General features: G+C 35.9%; 1 protein-coding gene across 1 annotated transcript in view; it reads left to right on the forward strand.

Moving 5' to 3' along the window:
• Positions 1-1,092: 1,092 nt before the first annotated feature.
• The window catches only part of LOC136875904 (homeobox protein unc-4-like), a 438,883-nt gene continuing 423,088 nt past the window's right edge, over positions 1,093-16,887 (forward strand). Inside the window, exon 1 of the mRNA XM_067149523.2 lies at positions 1,093-1,492. Within this exon, the coding sequence (XP_067005624.1) occupies positions 1,093-1,492 (400 nt within the window). The remainder of the gene's footprint in view (positions 1,493-16,887) is intronic.

Genomic DNA, 16,887 nt, shown 5'->3' on the forward strand with positions numbered 1-16,887 from the left:
GCCGGCTTTGCTGGAGGGCGGGGTCTGTCCGGGCACCAAGTCAATTTGTGGGCGGGGTCTAGCAATTGGGTGGAGTCGTGTGAGGAGCCAATAGTGAAACTTGTTTCACAGGGTCTGGAGTGGGGGCAATGGGTGGGTTCTCCACTACCCCGCCATCATTAGCACGGGTTTAGTTGTGTTGTGCTTGGCTGAGTTTTGTGTGAAGCTCGCCGGCTATACAAGGGTTATTGTTCCAAGGGGCTCCGAGTGTGCTGCTATGTACTGTCAAAGATCACGCCTGAAATAAACAAACACACACAGGTGGGACTGGTTGTGTTTACTAGATAATTAACTACCTTCAAGACAATACCATTATATCAGTGACTTCGGTGATATTTAAATGTAAGTTGCAAAATTGACTTACCTAACAAGTTTCGTTCGAGTGAAGTGCTTAAAAGGGATAATAACGGCCACGTGAAAATGTGAGGTACGTTTATTCTGATTTGTGAGTAAAAAAATCTGAAGATTTACACCATAAAGGTTGTGAAAAATATAGCTGTCTTGTCTTCCAAAATGAGGTTATGATCGACTCCAGAAACGCTGTCAAAAATGTACAAATAATACCACTGATTGACACAAAAGTTTAGTTTGAGAGACGAAACAAATTTATTCCTAAACACTAGACTATGTTTTAAGCAACTGGCAAAGCAATAACGAAGAAAAAAAATCTCAAAATTTAGAGATAGGAATTTTCATGCTGTTCCAATTTGAAAATTGAAAAAATGAACATCGAATTTAAGGAATCACTGGAGCATACACTAAAGAACTGTATTTCTTGTCGAATAGGGTGTTTTGCATTTTGAGGATATCGCTTTATCACGGCAAAGTGTGAGTAACCGTGGAGTCAAGGCACGAATGACGCCACCCGGATTCTTCCACGGTTAGTAACAAATAATCAGGCACAAAGATGAAGAGTTCCGAAACAGAATAATAATTTCTTACTGTTACGATATAACAAGGGGTAATACGACTAAGAAGGCAACGTCAAGAATGTCAGGAATGCGGGAATGTGACGCACCTGAACCAGGAACTAGGAGTGCATGAAGGCCGGCGATGGTGCTGGAGTCTGGCGGTCTCCCGCCCCCACTACAGTTGTATGCGGCCGCTGCTGCCGCCGCCAGCGGGGGAGGATGTTTTACCGGGGGCGCGCGACCTCCTGTCATGCCTCATTTCTTTCACACATCTCATTTCACGTCAGCGTCGACCCGCGGTTTTCCGATGGGGTTGGCGAGTTTTGCCATGCCACCAGGGTTCTTACACCCCCATGGAGCGGCACTGGGACCCGCATCCGCACGCTTCGCCTCACTCGTGTCAGGGGCAGCACCTGGAGCCAACGGCGGCGGAGGTGGCAACGGCGTTGGAGGCGGTGGACACGATCCTGTTGGCCCGGACCGGCGTCGGGGGCTGCAGATCAGTGATGACAGTACGTCTGAAGGCAGCTCGCCAAAGAAAGGTAAGTTAAGTGAGGAAATTTCAAGGCTGACTGTTATCTTCCTTGGTTATGAACCATTACACGTTTTATTGTTACGTATTTTTAAAATATAAATGCGTTATTTTATTTGAATGCCGGTGAATGAAAGCCATTAAATTAAAAAGGGTAAAGTCTAATTTAACACTTCATAGGTATGATGTGATTCGGATCTGGAGTTCTATTCCTACATGGCTTCTTTAGAATGTTTATGGATGATTTCGGATTATTATTATTATTATTATTATTATTATTATTATTATTATTATTATTATTATTATTAGACGACATCTTCATGAAACAAAATTCGTGAATTCATTTGAGCATATTTTGGTCTTCACATAAAAAATATGAGCTCACCATTTTGAATAACCCGTACTATTGCCCTTTGTATTAATTATTTCTAAGAGTTGTATTCTCTTTTGTCTTTCCGTCTGTGGGGTAACAAGTTGAAAGTTAAATAGGCCTAGGCCCTATGACTTAATTACATTTCTACAACGATTAAAAGTCTCGATATTTTTACTATTGATTAAAATGATTTTATATTGTCTTAGACCCTACATGAACGTTGCATGTTAATGAACTATCAATTTATAATACTATTAATATATTTGTTTCTTCTGTTAGTAGGTCCATATACTTGCGACACCGAAGTACACAAGTAGGCCTAGGTCTGCACCTTTAAGGTTAGGAAATCAGCATGGCGTATGTCTGAAAAACACATTATTATTATTATTATTAGACTATTATTATTATTATATTATATTATATTATATTATTATTATTATTATTATTATTATTATTATTATTATTATTATTATTATTATTATTCGTGATATATAGCCGATATTCTGTCAACGTAGGACAACATAATTTAGCAAATATTAACTCAGTGTTTTTACTTTTAATCTACTAATCATTAAAGAGTGTGGAGGTGTTAACGCAACCTAAATGATAGAATAAAGAATAATTTATTTAATATTTATTAGTAGTTTGAATATGTATCTGTTACCAAGACATGATTACCCAATTATTATCTTTAATCCATATCACAAGATGAAACTTGGTAACTACTATAGGCCTATATATTAAATACACTAAATCGTTCTTTATTACACTAGGCCTAACATAGGTTATAGGCCCTATGCAGAGACATAATATAAATATTCTAACAGAGATAAAAGTTGATATTTCTTGATAGAATAGGAATATTATTTATATATAACATCACAACTCCATATTCATGTTTATAACTTATTACACACACCATAAATCAAATAAGTTATAAACATTCGTTTACTGCGAATGTAAGAATATATTTACTACAGACCCTATGATGATAAGACAATTTTCCACAACATGAAATAATGATGGAGCTAAATTTTAAGCTGATATGGTGGTAGTAGTGATTGTGTGGGTGGGGGCGTGATTAGTTTAATGGTTTAGCTGCTGGCTTCTCACCGGTCAATCCTGGGTTGAGATTCTCATCTCGAAACTCACGTGGCCTCAGGAAGGGCATCCGACCTTACACCTCACCGGCCAAAACCAAAATGAGCCTCGGTGGCTCCAGCAATCCCAGAAAAAAGATGGCATAACGTGAAGACAGTTTATGGTGGTCATAGTGATTGTTTTTTTGAGGGAGCAAAAGAACTTAACAGGCCTATGTATGAATGAACCTGATTTTCATCCTGTATTTTGCACTTGTAATAACTTAAGGAAAATGCGCAGGTGTTTTTCTTATGATTTGGAGATAATATAATCAAGTCTAACAGATTTATTTAATCATAAGAGTTTTATTACAAGTATCACTTTTTAAAGATAATAAATAAATAAATAAATAAATAAATAAATAAATAAATAAATAAATAAATAAATAAATAAATAAATAAATAAATAAATAAATAAATATTCCTCACCTATTATTTTACAGCTGTTACATTCTATCATTACTTAGGCCTCATGCATTTATTTATTTATTTATTTATTTATTTATTTATTTATTTATTTATTTATTTATTTATTTTCTTCGCACTCAATAGCTATCTCTAACGCAGAGGGCAATTGTACAAATCAGTCTAAATAATAATAATAAAAATAACAATAATAGTTATCGGTTTTAATTCCCACTAGGCCTATCTACTTTTACGGTTTTCGGAGAGCATGATGTGCCGGAATTTTGTCTCGCTGGAGTTCCTTAACTTGCCAGTAAATCTACCGACACGATGCTGACTTATTTTATCACCTTCAAATACCACCGGACTGGACCGGGATCGAACCGGCCAACTTGAGCTCAGAAGGCCAGTGCTCTACCGTCTGAGCTACCCAGCCCTGATATGTAGGGCCTAATATCCTTAGACTATGTTTCACTTCTGTAGACCTGTTTTTCTTTCACCAAGTTTCATCCTCAGGTCTTGTTGACGAGTTGAAAAATTTAAACCTTCAACAAATAGCCTATTCTTTCTGAAGTCTATTCTAATTTTGCTGAAGAGTTTTAACAGTGTCACTGCAATTTTATAGAAATATATTGTTAGAAAATCTACTAAATAACCTTAACGGATAGCATTTTCTTCCTTGAAAATCGCACAAAATTTCAAAAACTATTCGAACTTGATTTTCACAAGTTCATGGATAGGTCTAAACAATACTGTTTGTGAATAATATTTAAAGTGTCAATAATAACTAACTTCCATACTATGCTTTGTCTCAGTAACCTCCAGTTGGAGGAAGTAGATTTTTCAATACAGTCCTTCTCTCTAGTTATGGTTAATTTTTAATCGTTATAATTCCTTAAAGTCAAATAGTAAATACAGCTGTCATAGTATCAATCCTTTATGGCCTAAAAGCTAGTAATATAGGCCTACACATAAAACAACACTGGCTAATTCTACAAACAGGCCTGTCATCTTAGCAATAGGTCTATTGTTGCTATCATGGTACAATTTCCTTTTAAAAGTAATGTGACACTGAAGACTGACCTATAATCAACATGTTAATGTTTGGGCCTAAGGCTACTTATAAACTGTCCAAATTATGTTTTCCATGTTTTACATTATTATTATTATTATTATTATTATTATTATTATTATTATTATTATTATTATTATTATATTATTTCTTGGCACAGTGGGTTTCAATTTTTTTGCCAGTTATTATAAAGTGGACCCTAAACTATTTCTAATTCGTCCATGAATTAATTTCGACTATATTTTCTCCTTACTGTCCAGTCTTTCTCCTAGGTTATAGCCTACTTTTTCAATATTTATCCGAGCCGTTGCGAGTGCCTGTTGTCCAACATTCGCGCTTCGTTCAGTGGCACAGTTGTAAACGATTGTATGCTCTCTGTTAAATGTAATTAACACGAATAATAATGTTTCATTACTACATAGTTCGCAGTTCATTACGGCAAACGCATTCCGTATCTTACGTTAATTGAGTTTCAGCATCAGAAAATATAGCTACATATGATTTGTTATACATTTAGGATTGTTAGCTAAGACTGGATGAATTAATATAAACAAATTAACTTCATACATGATACATATACGATTATCGTTAGGCAGTTGTAAACGCTAAACTAGTTGTGTCATATCTATGTAGGAGCATGTGATTTATGTCTGAGGGCACTACAGATAGACAATGTTTTCGTTGTGATTTTGTAAATCTTATTCTTTATTTATGACCACAAAGAAGAGGTTATCTCTTAAAGAAACGCTTCTGTATTTTGTAACGAAATTGCATGAAAACACTAAAATCCACTCAAAATTATTTAAAAATCAGTGATATAATCGATTATTTATGTCTAATGTTCATGGTCTTGGTGACTGACGTGGGCCTAGTTGTTCATCTTGTAATTCTATTTGACGGAAAGGGTTTGTGGTAGGGCCTATATCCAAATAACAGAGTTTGAATAAACGCATCACCACTTAAAATGTTCAAAACAATTGAACACATTTTATCAGCAAGTGTGTAATGTAGGTTATATAATAATAATAATAATAATAATAATAATAATAATAATAATCACAACTATCAATATGAAACACGATTTTTGTACATTTTTAGGCCTAAATTTAAATAACTGGCAAGCCTTTAAAAATATAATTAACGATAAAATAAGTAAGTTTGCACATCAAGAAAGTTTCAGAATAACTTATCATTTTATCATATTAAATGCAGATTTGAGTTTCTATGGCACCAAATTATATTGGTGAACATAATAAAAAACGCTGAGAATACTAAGGTGTAAGTAAATTTAATACAATGTCAAAGTTAACGTCAAGAGGGAAGTAGACTAATATATATTTTGTAAGATAATTATTTTAGTATAGTCGACGCTAAGTATAAATCGAATTGAGTGTCAAAATCGAAATGCATGCAAATGGAAGATCACTTTTGAGTCGTAGAAACATATTCTAATTTTTGCCCTTCATTTCATATTTTTTCCTCATTTTCCTATCATTTTTGAACAGGTAAGAACAGTAAACAGTCTACAGCCCAAATTTTTTGGACTTATGAAAATAGAAAATACGTTTCGTATTGGTATGAATAAAGTTTCTGTGTAAAATTCTATACAAGTTTAAGAAAGAATAAGGAAAATGGAACAATAGTTCTAAACGGAATCATTGGGGAATACTAAATTGTTACTTAGCAAACTCACGGAAAACATGAAAGTTAGTTATTCCAATTCTAATCATTGGTCTCGAGTGAGATAAACCCAGTTCTAAAACGACGAGGAGCAGATTACATACGTTAATTCCGAATTAAACTTGTTCACTCATCATTGTTCTTGAATATTTTGACTTCTAAAATTTGCACCTACCTTGGCTGCTGAGAATGAAAAGACATGTCCGTCACAGAACTAAAAAGTCTCAATTAAGTTGTATTCTACTGGCCAGAGTGACTTTTAGCACTAACTTATGTTGTGTGGATTTTAGCAGGACTTTCCACCTCTTCCATTCATAATAAGTGATTGCTTGCCAACCTGTAGACAACAGAGAGAGTAAAGATATAATTTCCCTGGAAGATACTGATATGAGTCCATTACCAGCAATATAACCGCCAATATAACATAATTATAAGTATAAAAAGAAGAGTATATGAAAAGAGCCTGATTTCACTGACTGACGCACTCGCAAACAGAACGCGATACAGTCAGTTAAAGAACGCACCATGTTTCATAAAACTAATATAAGTTGCTGTGGAAAAACGAAGCCTACTCAATGATTTAAAACGAGAACTGAACACACATTTTACTTATTGTTTGTGGTACCATGCTAGATATAATTCAGTTAGTTCAAATATATGCAGGGACCATAAATGAATCACAGATGTTTCGTGTCATACTTGGGAGCACTTAAACTGCTTTTATAGAGACCCATAACATACCTCCTTGTTTAGTCTTCGTATCTAGCGTATCATGAATACCGTTTTAGTGTACACATTCGTTCCTTTTTCGCTGAAATTATGCATGTAGGCCATGAGATGCATCTTTGATAAGTACCAGCCCTGATATCTCGAATTTTCCTGATTAAATTTTATAGTGGGCGAATACGATTCATTGTGGTCTGGCTGATAGCAATCAGATGTACTCATAGAAAACAATATTTCTCAAAAAATTTTAATGGTGGAAAAATGTCGAACTTTTTTAAGAATCTCACAGGCAAAACGGAGTAGGCCTATTACGTTCTGACGATTTCTAGTGTTCCTTCTCAGATTATGATTCTTTCATTTTATTTCTTGGCTACAAGCCGATCATTTTAAACAAATACTTTTTTTGTATTTTAAATTATTGCGAAATTTCACATGTATTACTTGACTGTCAAAGTACAGGTAAATAAGTGAGTATTTACATTATACGTTCAATGAAAGAATGTAAAGTAATTGGCTTGCAACAGGCTTCATTTATTAATTTTCGGGTATGATGTTCCTGGGTTCAAAATCAAAAGTAGGCTGTAATAAATTTTCTCAGTCATTTTTAGACTAATTATTATCAAATTTGGAAATAGCCTGTAATTACTGGTATTAGAAAGGAAGGAAGTTAATATTAAAATATGTAGTTATTTTCTGGTACACAACTTACTAAATACATTTTCGTATACTCTCCCAACCCCATCTAAATATCAGCAACTGGGCTGATCCTACAAGGACTATAGTAGTATCTCAATTAATCTAACAACAAGAATAGTGAAATACGAAACAAAGAACAAACCTATTAATAACTTACTGTTTCATAATGACAAACATAAGTTAAAAGTTTTAATATGCCAAAACAAACCAAACACATAAAAAATAAACTAATTTAATATGTATGTCTTTCACTGTAGGCTGCATGTGACCCGTGGTAATTAGAAATGTTTAAGGGGCACTGGAAAACGCCACTCAGGGGTAACATTTTACAATTATGACACTGGGAATATTTATTGGCAAAAATATTAGAAGAATGAGGGACGGGATGTTGGTCAGAATTTGAATCTCATTCAACGGCAGCAAGTAACACATTTTCTTTAAGATTTAAAAAAAATGTTATGTTGCAACATTATATCCCACATTATGTTTGCATTTTTCATCGAGAATGTATTACGAATTTTCGGTTTATTTGGTTTATAGTGTTATAAACATTTTACTGACAAAAAACACAACAAACTACGACTAAAATTTATTTGCTAATGATCCGTTTTCGCTATACAGTAGTCTAAATTGTCCCTTATTGAACTATAAGGATTAGGCCCTATTTCATTACTAAATTTGAAAATACTAGTTCGGAATAGAAACAATAAATGAGGATCCAGTCGCAATAAAGCATGAAAGTTACAGCTTATCTTTCATTTTCCAAAAAAAATCTAAACACGTAAAAACAGAAGTAAGATTTTGATGATTCAGGCTAGTCTTCAGAAGCTATGTTATATTGAATATGAAATATCAGAAATTAAATTATTTCTTCCGTTTTTATTACGAAATTGTTCTAATTCAGTATGACAGGAGTTATATTTTTCTAAAATTGTATCTTTGTGTCTCTTGTATCTTCAGATTCCTTTTCCTGATTACATTGGTATATATCAACCCTATTCATTCAAAAAAAGATTATAATTTGAGGAGGGTCTGTTCATAACAGGCTATTTTCACTCTAAGGAAGTTGTGGGAAAAACGCAACGAAACGTTTTATAAAAGCCACATGGAACGTAGGCCTACCGATGGTCGGGTATGGTCCTACTTTTAAGGGATTACTTCTTTCTGGTCTGAATTGATCATCGAATTCGATAGTATTTAAGTACTTCCAATATATGCGGACGAAATACAAACGAAAAAATTGAAGTGGAAATAGCACATTTTGAACAGACACTCCCTGTTTTTCCTAAAATTTGTTAAGCTCTTACACATAACTTAAGGCAAGTATTTTCTGTATTCTAAAAACTACAGAGATTGACGCTTCACCACAAATTACTATCAAAATATATATTCATATTTTGAACAAAAATCAGCCCATAATCCTGTCCTCCATAGTAAACAAGAACAGTATGGTTATTCCAGTATACCTAATAATAAATGATGTTTGAAGTGAAAGTGACGAATAAAAATCAAGATTTTTAGACTGCTACTTTCATGGTCAAGAATAATAGACTTAATATTGTTGTAGGTTTATGTTCTTAAGTATAGGCTAATGGTTTGTCATGGTTACTTGCGAAGGAATGAAGCAAGGTTTTGGCGAAAGCTAATACGTTCCTACAGTACAAAAATAATATAATGTCTAATACCTGAATACTAGCGAATGTACCCGTGCTTCGCTACGGTATTCTACATTGTATACGGATTTCCCCGTAAATTACTCTAAAGGCAGTGAGTAAGACTATATTAAAGTGCATGCCTCTTAGTGCTATCCAAGAAACAAAACGGGGAGGATGCCATACGTTCTTTCCGATATAACGTAGGCACTGCGAATGTTTAGAGGAAAATAGCAGACCACATTTCCTACTGCCAATCACAATCGAGTTCGGGAGTTTCTATTATAACGGCAGACTCACTTGGCATCTGCCATCCACAATAGAGATGGAGAGTTTTCATTATAAAGACAGGCCCCTTTTCCGAATGACAGTCACAATCGGCTTGGAGATATTTGATTACAATGGAGAAATACATAGCTCTCTAACGTATTAACAATCGAGACTCGACAACAAGTCATAGGACCAAAGTTGTAGATCTTCCCAAATAGAACAGGGATTGTGCTATCTGTTTTGTAATACTACCTACCGTTTAGCCACCAATTACCCCGAAACGAAGGTCTGCACCGTCATTAAAATACTCCATATTTCGATATTTTCTGGGGCCAAAAGTTATACATTTGAACAGTTTGGAATTTTTCCCCAAGGAAAAGAGTGTTCAGGTTTCGGGATTAGCACTCGCATACATACGGAGTAATTAAGGATGAAAGTAATACAGTCAAGAAATTGAAATTAACATAAAATAGGATTATACTAAGTGGATGTATTGGAAAATGAAATGTTCCTCAATAAATTGTAATGGTATGAGTTACGGATATAAGAAGGCGGTAACAGAGTATAAATTTAGGAGCAGGGGTTCTTAGGTAAACAGATAAAAAAAATATGACATGGTGTTATTCCTTAAGCCTAAAGAGGAAAGGCAGAGGCAGGAAATTAAAGCGTCAAGCAGAAGTAGAACAGAAATACAATAAAAATTATAGCAAATTCCAGAAAACACCTTACGGTGTGAAATAATGGGCTACACTCCACGGTTCTATTCAAATATTAACAGCGCCCCTTAGTGATATTCCAACGGTATTCCGCCAATTTTCCGCAGAATGGCCGACTGACGTCTCTCTTGCTTTCTTACCCAAGGAACAACCACGAGTTTACAGGAATGATGACGAAATTGGCAATTCCTTGCTGGCAAGCAGTCAGAGACGTTCCCTTGGTAACCTGTAGGTTTGTTGTCAGTCTGTCGGTCACTCAATACAGAGCATGAAACCCACAGAAAATAGTAATTTTCTCTGCCATTTGAAGAGTAAACGAAGTTATGAACATAACACAAGTTGTTTATAATGAAGGGAAGTTTCACATATAGTCCACGGATTTTACAATGGAAGAAAACTGTTCTGGTTTCCCTATAAATCCCCGTCTATTCAGAGATTTTTAAATCATATGCATATCAAAACCTTCCCTGGGATGAGAATAACTTAGTCTAAATATGAAGTTTCGTCGAGATGTATCCAGCCATTTCGCCGTGATGGTGGAAAAAACAGACACAAAAAATAATAACCACTGATACGGTCTTGAGTTGGCCTAAAACGGATAAATACTTGAAAAATTGGCAAAGCAAACGAAAGTACAGATAGCGGATCCTCTATAACTTTAGTAAGTTATATTTATATAGATTGTCTTCTACATGATACAACAGACTAAAGAGAAATACTTAAATATGATATAATTAACCATAACATAAGCTATTATCAGTCTACAGAATGTTTATAAATATATAGAATATTTAAAATATAGGCTATTACTGATCCACATCTGTATTTTCCACAGACACAAAATGTTTAAAACTAGAAAGTAGAAACAAACATCCTGGCATATTAAAAATATAAGTTAGGTAACATTGTTACGTATTGTACAGATGGTTCTTAAAAATAGCCACTGAGTGTTAAATCATCTATTAACCTAAAACACAAACACGCGATATTTACAATTACAATAGAACATCATACAATTACTAATAATAAGTAATTCTAAAATTTATTAAGTAGGCTACATACTGAACAGAGCCTTAATATTATTCTTTACTGACATAGCATTCACATTCATCTTAGGCTACTTTCATCATTTTAAAAATTAAAGGAGGGTAAGATTATGATATTGCTCTCCTCTGCCCTCCCCCCCCCCCTCTCGCTTTCTACACGTGCGTGTAACAAATTTAAATTTTTGCTCTACTTTTAACCAAAATTGGTATGAATGGAGCAAATTTCGCAGATACCCGATTGAAATTTGATCATTTGACTAAGTGTCTCGATATATTCAGATAAAGTTTTGAGCGAGCTCTTTAGAACTTGTAAACTTATTTAAACCAGTATTTGCAAAAGTATGCCGTGTGAAATCTAATTTAACATATTAAAATCTCTAGAATTTTCACATTACTCAACACATTTATGTCATGTTTCCAGAGGGCCTACATTCAACGTCTTAGATCTAATTAACTATAGTGACAGAGTCATCAGTGCTGCCAACGTTAGAAGGCATACATGATGCTCATGGTCATGTCTGTATTAACATTTATCAAAATTATGCCATGAAGAACGTCCCACGTGTCTTGCTAGGGAAGAAAAGGTATATGAGATCAACCTATCGATGAGTTAAGGATTAAATGGGGCCTTCATCGACGACAATTTGTGAAAAACCATATGAATGTTATCTCAGTCCACAATTTAATTTCACACACAATTACGAAGTATCGTTGTGATCCCAAAATGCCGTGTTAGCTTCTAATTTACTGCACACTAGTTCGGATTCCATCATTATCAATGCTTTATCAATTAATAACGATTGTTACAGGGTTTTTGGAGATAATCATTCCTCAATAATAATTGATGATTAACTTATACTAAGAATAGAAATAATTAATGTTATTGACTTTGCGTCCCTCTAACTACTTTTACGGGTTTGGAGACGAACAAGTACCGAAAGTTACTCCCCACAGGAGTTATTTTACGCGTCAGTAAATCTACTGATACGGGGCTGGAGTATTTGAGCACCTTCAAATACCACCGGACTGAGCCTGGATCGAATCTGCCAACTTCGGTTCTCAAGACCAGCACTTCTACTTTCTGAGCCCTCAGCCCGGCGAAGAGAAGAGAAATCTGTTTGCTGAACGGGGACTATTTTCATTATTAGAGCTGTGTCGACCCTGATGTTTCCTATTGAAAAGTGTCTTTATATACATGAATGTGAGTGAGACTTTCTTTCTGACTGTATACGCCTAAAGAGAAAAAAAAATGGTAATATATTATATGTATACATAAAATAACATTAGATACTTAGTTGTTGTCTGCTCACTTTGGGATAAACTTCAGAAGGGATGCACGATTCTTCGTGCGGTTTCACAATATTTTAGAGGATTGTCAATATTGTTGAAGCCAGTGAAGTAGCTCATTTCTATACAGGATTGACAATTTTATAGAAAGAAGTGAACATAATAGCATCTGCCCATGCGCTTTTAAGACTTCAACTTAAGATAATTTTACAAGCTCTAAAGGAATGGTTAAGCACAAAGAATTCAACATAAATATATTTCGATGACATACATATTTGATTGAAAGAGGGAGATAAGTAGTTATGCAGCCAGTGAAAGCGCAGAGACCTTTAATATCATTGCATTGCTAGAAAGGTCCATGGTCAGTCGATCATCCGGTCTTAAGAGTACATGAAGTGGTCCAAGACTCACAAATCACGCACAGTTAACGCACCAATTACTGCATATGAGTGATTTTCATTATAATAAAAGAATGTGAAATATTTAAAAATTAGTCACTGTTAAATTAATTATTCGGGGATTTGATTCAGTTCTTACACATTGCAAAAAGAAAAATAACAGCTGATGACATGGACGATTCTTTAAAAAGTTCTAGTTTGATTAACACTAAAAATTTAGCATGAGAGTACTCCGATCTTTGTAAGATTTTCTTATGTTACTTTTCCTATGTTACTTTAAATTGAGAACAAGAATTTACTGGAAAGTGTTTACCCTAAAACCTTGTGACCTATCAAACAAATCCCTTCCATGATTTCAAAATAAAAACTTTATTCTTGCCGACAGATGAAAAGCATCGAAAATTTAATGGCGTGGTACTTTACAGATTCAATGTCCTGACTTAGCAGATACAGAAAAAGTTGAGAAGCAATTCATTACAAAACAGAATTTTACATCCGTACGACATGGTATCAATAAACTGAATTTAAAAGCGCGGGCTTCTATTATTTCTGAAAGGAAACTATCCATAGTATTGGACAAAATACGATTCCAGATAAAGACCCTGAAAGTCATGCTATAAGGGCAACAAGAACATAGAACATTCTCAAACATCAGATTATAAAGTATTTTGATGAAATGTTTGATCGTTTGTGGATGTTAGCCTATATTTATTTCCTATTTCGTTAGAAATAAGAGAGAAACAAAGTGGCTATCTGCTGAAGGACCGCTTTCGCTGTTTTCAAGCGAGCAAGCAGACAAGCAATCTTGTAGTTTTGCATGACTGTTCATAGCCACAGGGCCACTAAATTTACGTGAATTTCGAATCACAAGGACCTGACGTTTGGTTTCAAAAATCCCACATGCATTATTCGAACCACGGCCGCCTTGGAGTGAGGCCTGTGACAATGTCACACTATTACGCCTCTCAACCTACTCAACTGACTGGTTATTGTTAGAGGACTTCCTAGTGTTGAAGTGGGACCGTCCATTTCAGAGATGCTAGGGGATTTATGTCACTAAATATCTTGTCTGAAATTTGGTTGCAACTTATTTATATTTATTTTATTATATACATACATAGGATTAACTAACTAACGTTTTCGCAGTCCTATATTTGCAACAAGCTCTATGGTCTCATTTAGTTCCACACATCTTGTTGAAAACTGCGTATAACTTTCGTCTTTTCTCCTTATACATCTCTTACTTTCCATGGTCGAGCCCATTATTCTCGTAGGTAACCAATTCGCCTCACAACACCACACCATCAAAGATGATTCATGTATACTGCTTCATCCAGGGAGTTCATTCCTAACTTAGCCTTATCTCCACATTTCGAGCACTGACCTGCCATTGTATCCAACTGTTCATATCATCAAACATTCTTGGTACTTTCATATGATGTTACTTCTAACATAAGAATAAGATATCGTGGGTCCACTGAGCTTTCACTTCCGTACAGCGAATTCGACCTGAAAACAAACTGAGGTAAAGATATTTTTATTGGGGAACTTGGTTCTTTCTTACAGGAGATCGTTGGTCTCAACTGCAAACTTAGTCTACTTCATTAGCTTTGCTGCACCTTGATTCGACTTCACATAGTGTACTACCATTTCGGGAGAATACGCATTGTACTAAGGTAGTGGCTGTGCGGTCACACAGCTGTGAACTTGCATTCGGGAGATAGTAGATTTGACCGCACTATCGGCAGCCCTCAGCCTAAGGATCGATCACCGTGGTTTCCCCATTTTCACACAAGGCAACTGCGGGGGGCTGTACCTTAATTAAGGCCACGGTCGATTCCTTCTCACTCCTAGCCCTTTCCTATTCCATCGTCGCCAAAAGACATATCTGTGTCGTGCGACATAAAGCATTTTTTAACAGAAGAAGAATACACATTCTAGGTAGGCCTACTTGAAATGATCAGCCTACACTAGTTCCGTGTATCCTTTTCTTCTTCTCATTCCTCCTCTTTTGTTCATGGGACCTATAAATATTAGTTTCTAATTAGCGTCGACCTCTGAGGTCTTTTGCTACCATGTTTTTCCTTCATTCCCACCTAGATATACCTGCTCGCTTCACAAAGCTGGAGGTTGTTCTTATTGGGTCTTCTTGGATTTTTCTCTCTCCTCACCTGGTAGTTCTAGAGTAGATAGTCTGATTCTAACCAGCGCCTCACATTCGAAAAAGTATGTGTTCAGCTGATTCTTCTGCTGCATTGAATTTCCTACATATGTTGTATCTTATTACTCCAATTCTCCAGGTGGTTTTTCAGATTGCAGTGTCCTGTCAACATTCCTACTACCCATTTTATATTTTCTGTACTGAGTTTCAACAGTTCTTTAGTATGCTTCTTGTTTGGTCCTATTATCGGTTCCTTTACAACCCTGCACCCTGGAGTATTTTTCCAGTTTTCCATTTGTTTCTTTTGTACCCATTTTCCAACGTAGTATCGGGCTTGTCCATAGGGAATCCTGCATACAGGTTCTGGGCCTACAAAATGTGTTTCTGCCTCTTTCCTGGCCAGTTTATCTTCCTTTTCATTTCCTTCTATACCTTCATGCCCTGGTACCCATATTATTTTGACAATGTTGTACTTTGAGAGCTTCATGAGAAGTGAGTGGCAATACCAGACAATTCTGGATATTATCCGGACTGCCTCTAGTGCCTTACCGGGCGCTTGGCTGTTCGTAAAAATGAAAATGTTCTTATTCCTATAGTTCATTTTCAGATTTTCTTCAAGACATCTTGTGATAGCTATCATTTCAGCTTGAAAGACTGTAGTGTGTCTGCCCTTGGCTCATCTGGATTGATCTCTCAGGTCTTCGCCCGTTGATCCCTCCTACTGTGCCCTCCACAGTATTTCGTGTATCCTACATTGTGTTCAATTATTTTAGGTCCCCACTGGCACTACATTAATCCTGAGAATGCTTATTTTCGTGTCATACACTCTGTACTTCTTTCCAGATTTCAAGACATTAAGTATTAGCTTAGTAGGTGAAAGAAGATGGCCGCAGCTTTTCGTGGGACGCATGTCTTGCATAAGAAAAGGTAAAGTCAAGGACAGCTAAACTCATGCAATAAGTTATAACACAGTGATCAAACCCGAGTGACTGTACGCAAGTGAAAGCAGGATAGGCTGGAGTGAGAGAAGCAGAGAAGTATGAGTTCTAAGATAACAGATGAAATGCGCGGCTGATGGAGTTAATAAGGAAACGATGACTGAAGTTCTACGGACATCTGTTCAGGATGGATGCAACCCGACTAACGAAGCAGATTTTTAATGTGTTGGACAACAGAGCGAACGTCTCGGGTAAATGGTTCAAGGATGTAAGGAAGGACCTCAAGAGCATGAGACTGAATCGGGAGGACATCTCTATCCGATAAAAATTCAGATCAACAACTTTAAGGGCATCCGCGATGAGCAAACGCAGAACAGCGGCTGGACAGAAGATAGAAGACAGACGGCCAGAGAAGGAATGCAACGCTTTTGGGCTACAAGAAAGGCTTCCAGAAATACCTTGGCATGGTCTCTAGTGGCCCTAAACTAGAATAATTAGATTGACACAGTTTGCTCTGCAGACCAAGTCGTTAGCACATGATAAACTGCCTGGTACTTTTATACCCAACTGAAAACTTCCCGGCCATTTCCTACCTTTCATTAAATGAATGTCCGGCTCCGTGGATAAATGGTTAGCGTGCTAGACTTTGGTCCACAGGGTCCCGGGTTCGATTTCCGGCCGGAACGGGGATTTTAACCTTAATTGGCCAATTCCAATTGCCCGGGGACTGGGTGTGTGTGGCGTATTCAGCATTATAAATCATCCTAGGTAAGGACCTCATCTTCACAGACATGAAAGTCGCGTAACAGGCCAACTACGCCATTATTATTATTATTATTATTATTA

This window comes from Anabrus simplex, chromosome 6, assembly GCF_040414725.1.
Source record: "Anabrus simplex isolate iqAnaSimp1 chromosome 6, ASM4041472v1, whole genome shotgun sequence".
NCBI lineage: Eukaryota > Metazoa > Arthropoda > Insecta > Orthoptera > Tettigoniidae > Anabrus > Anabrus simplex.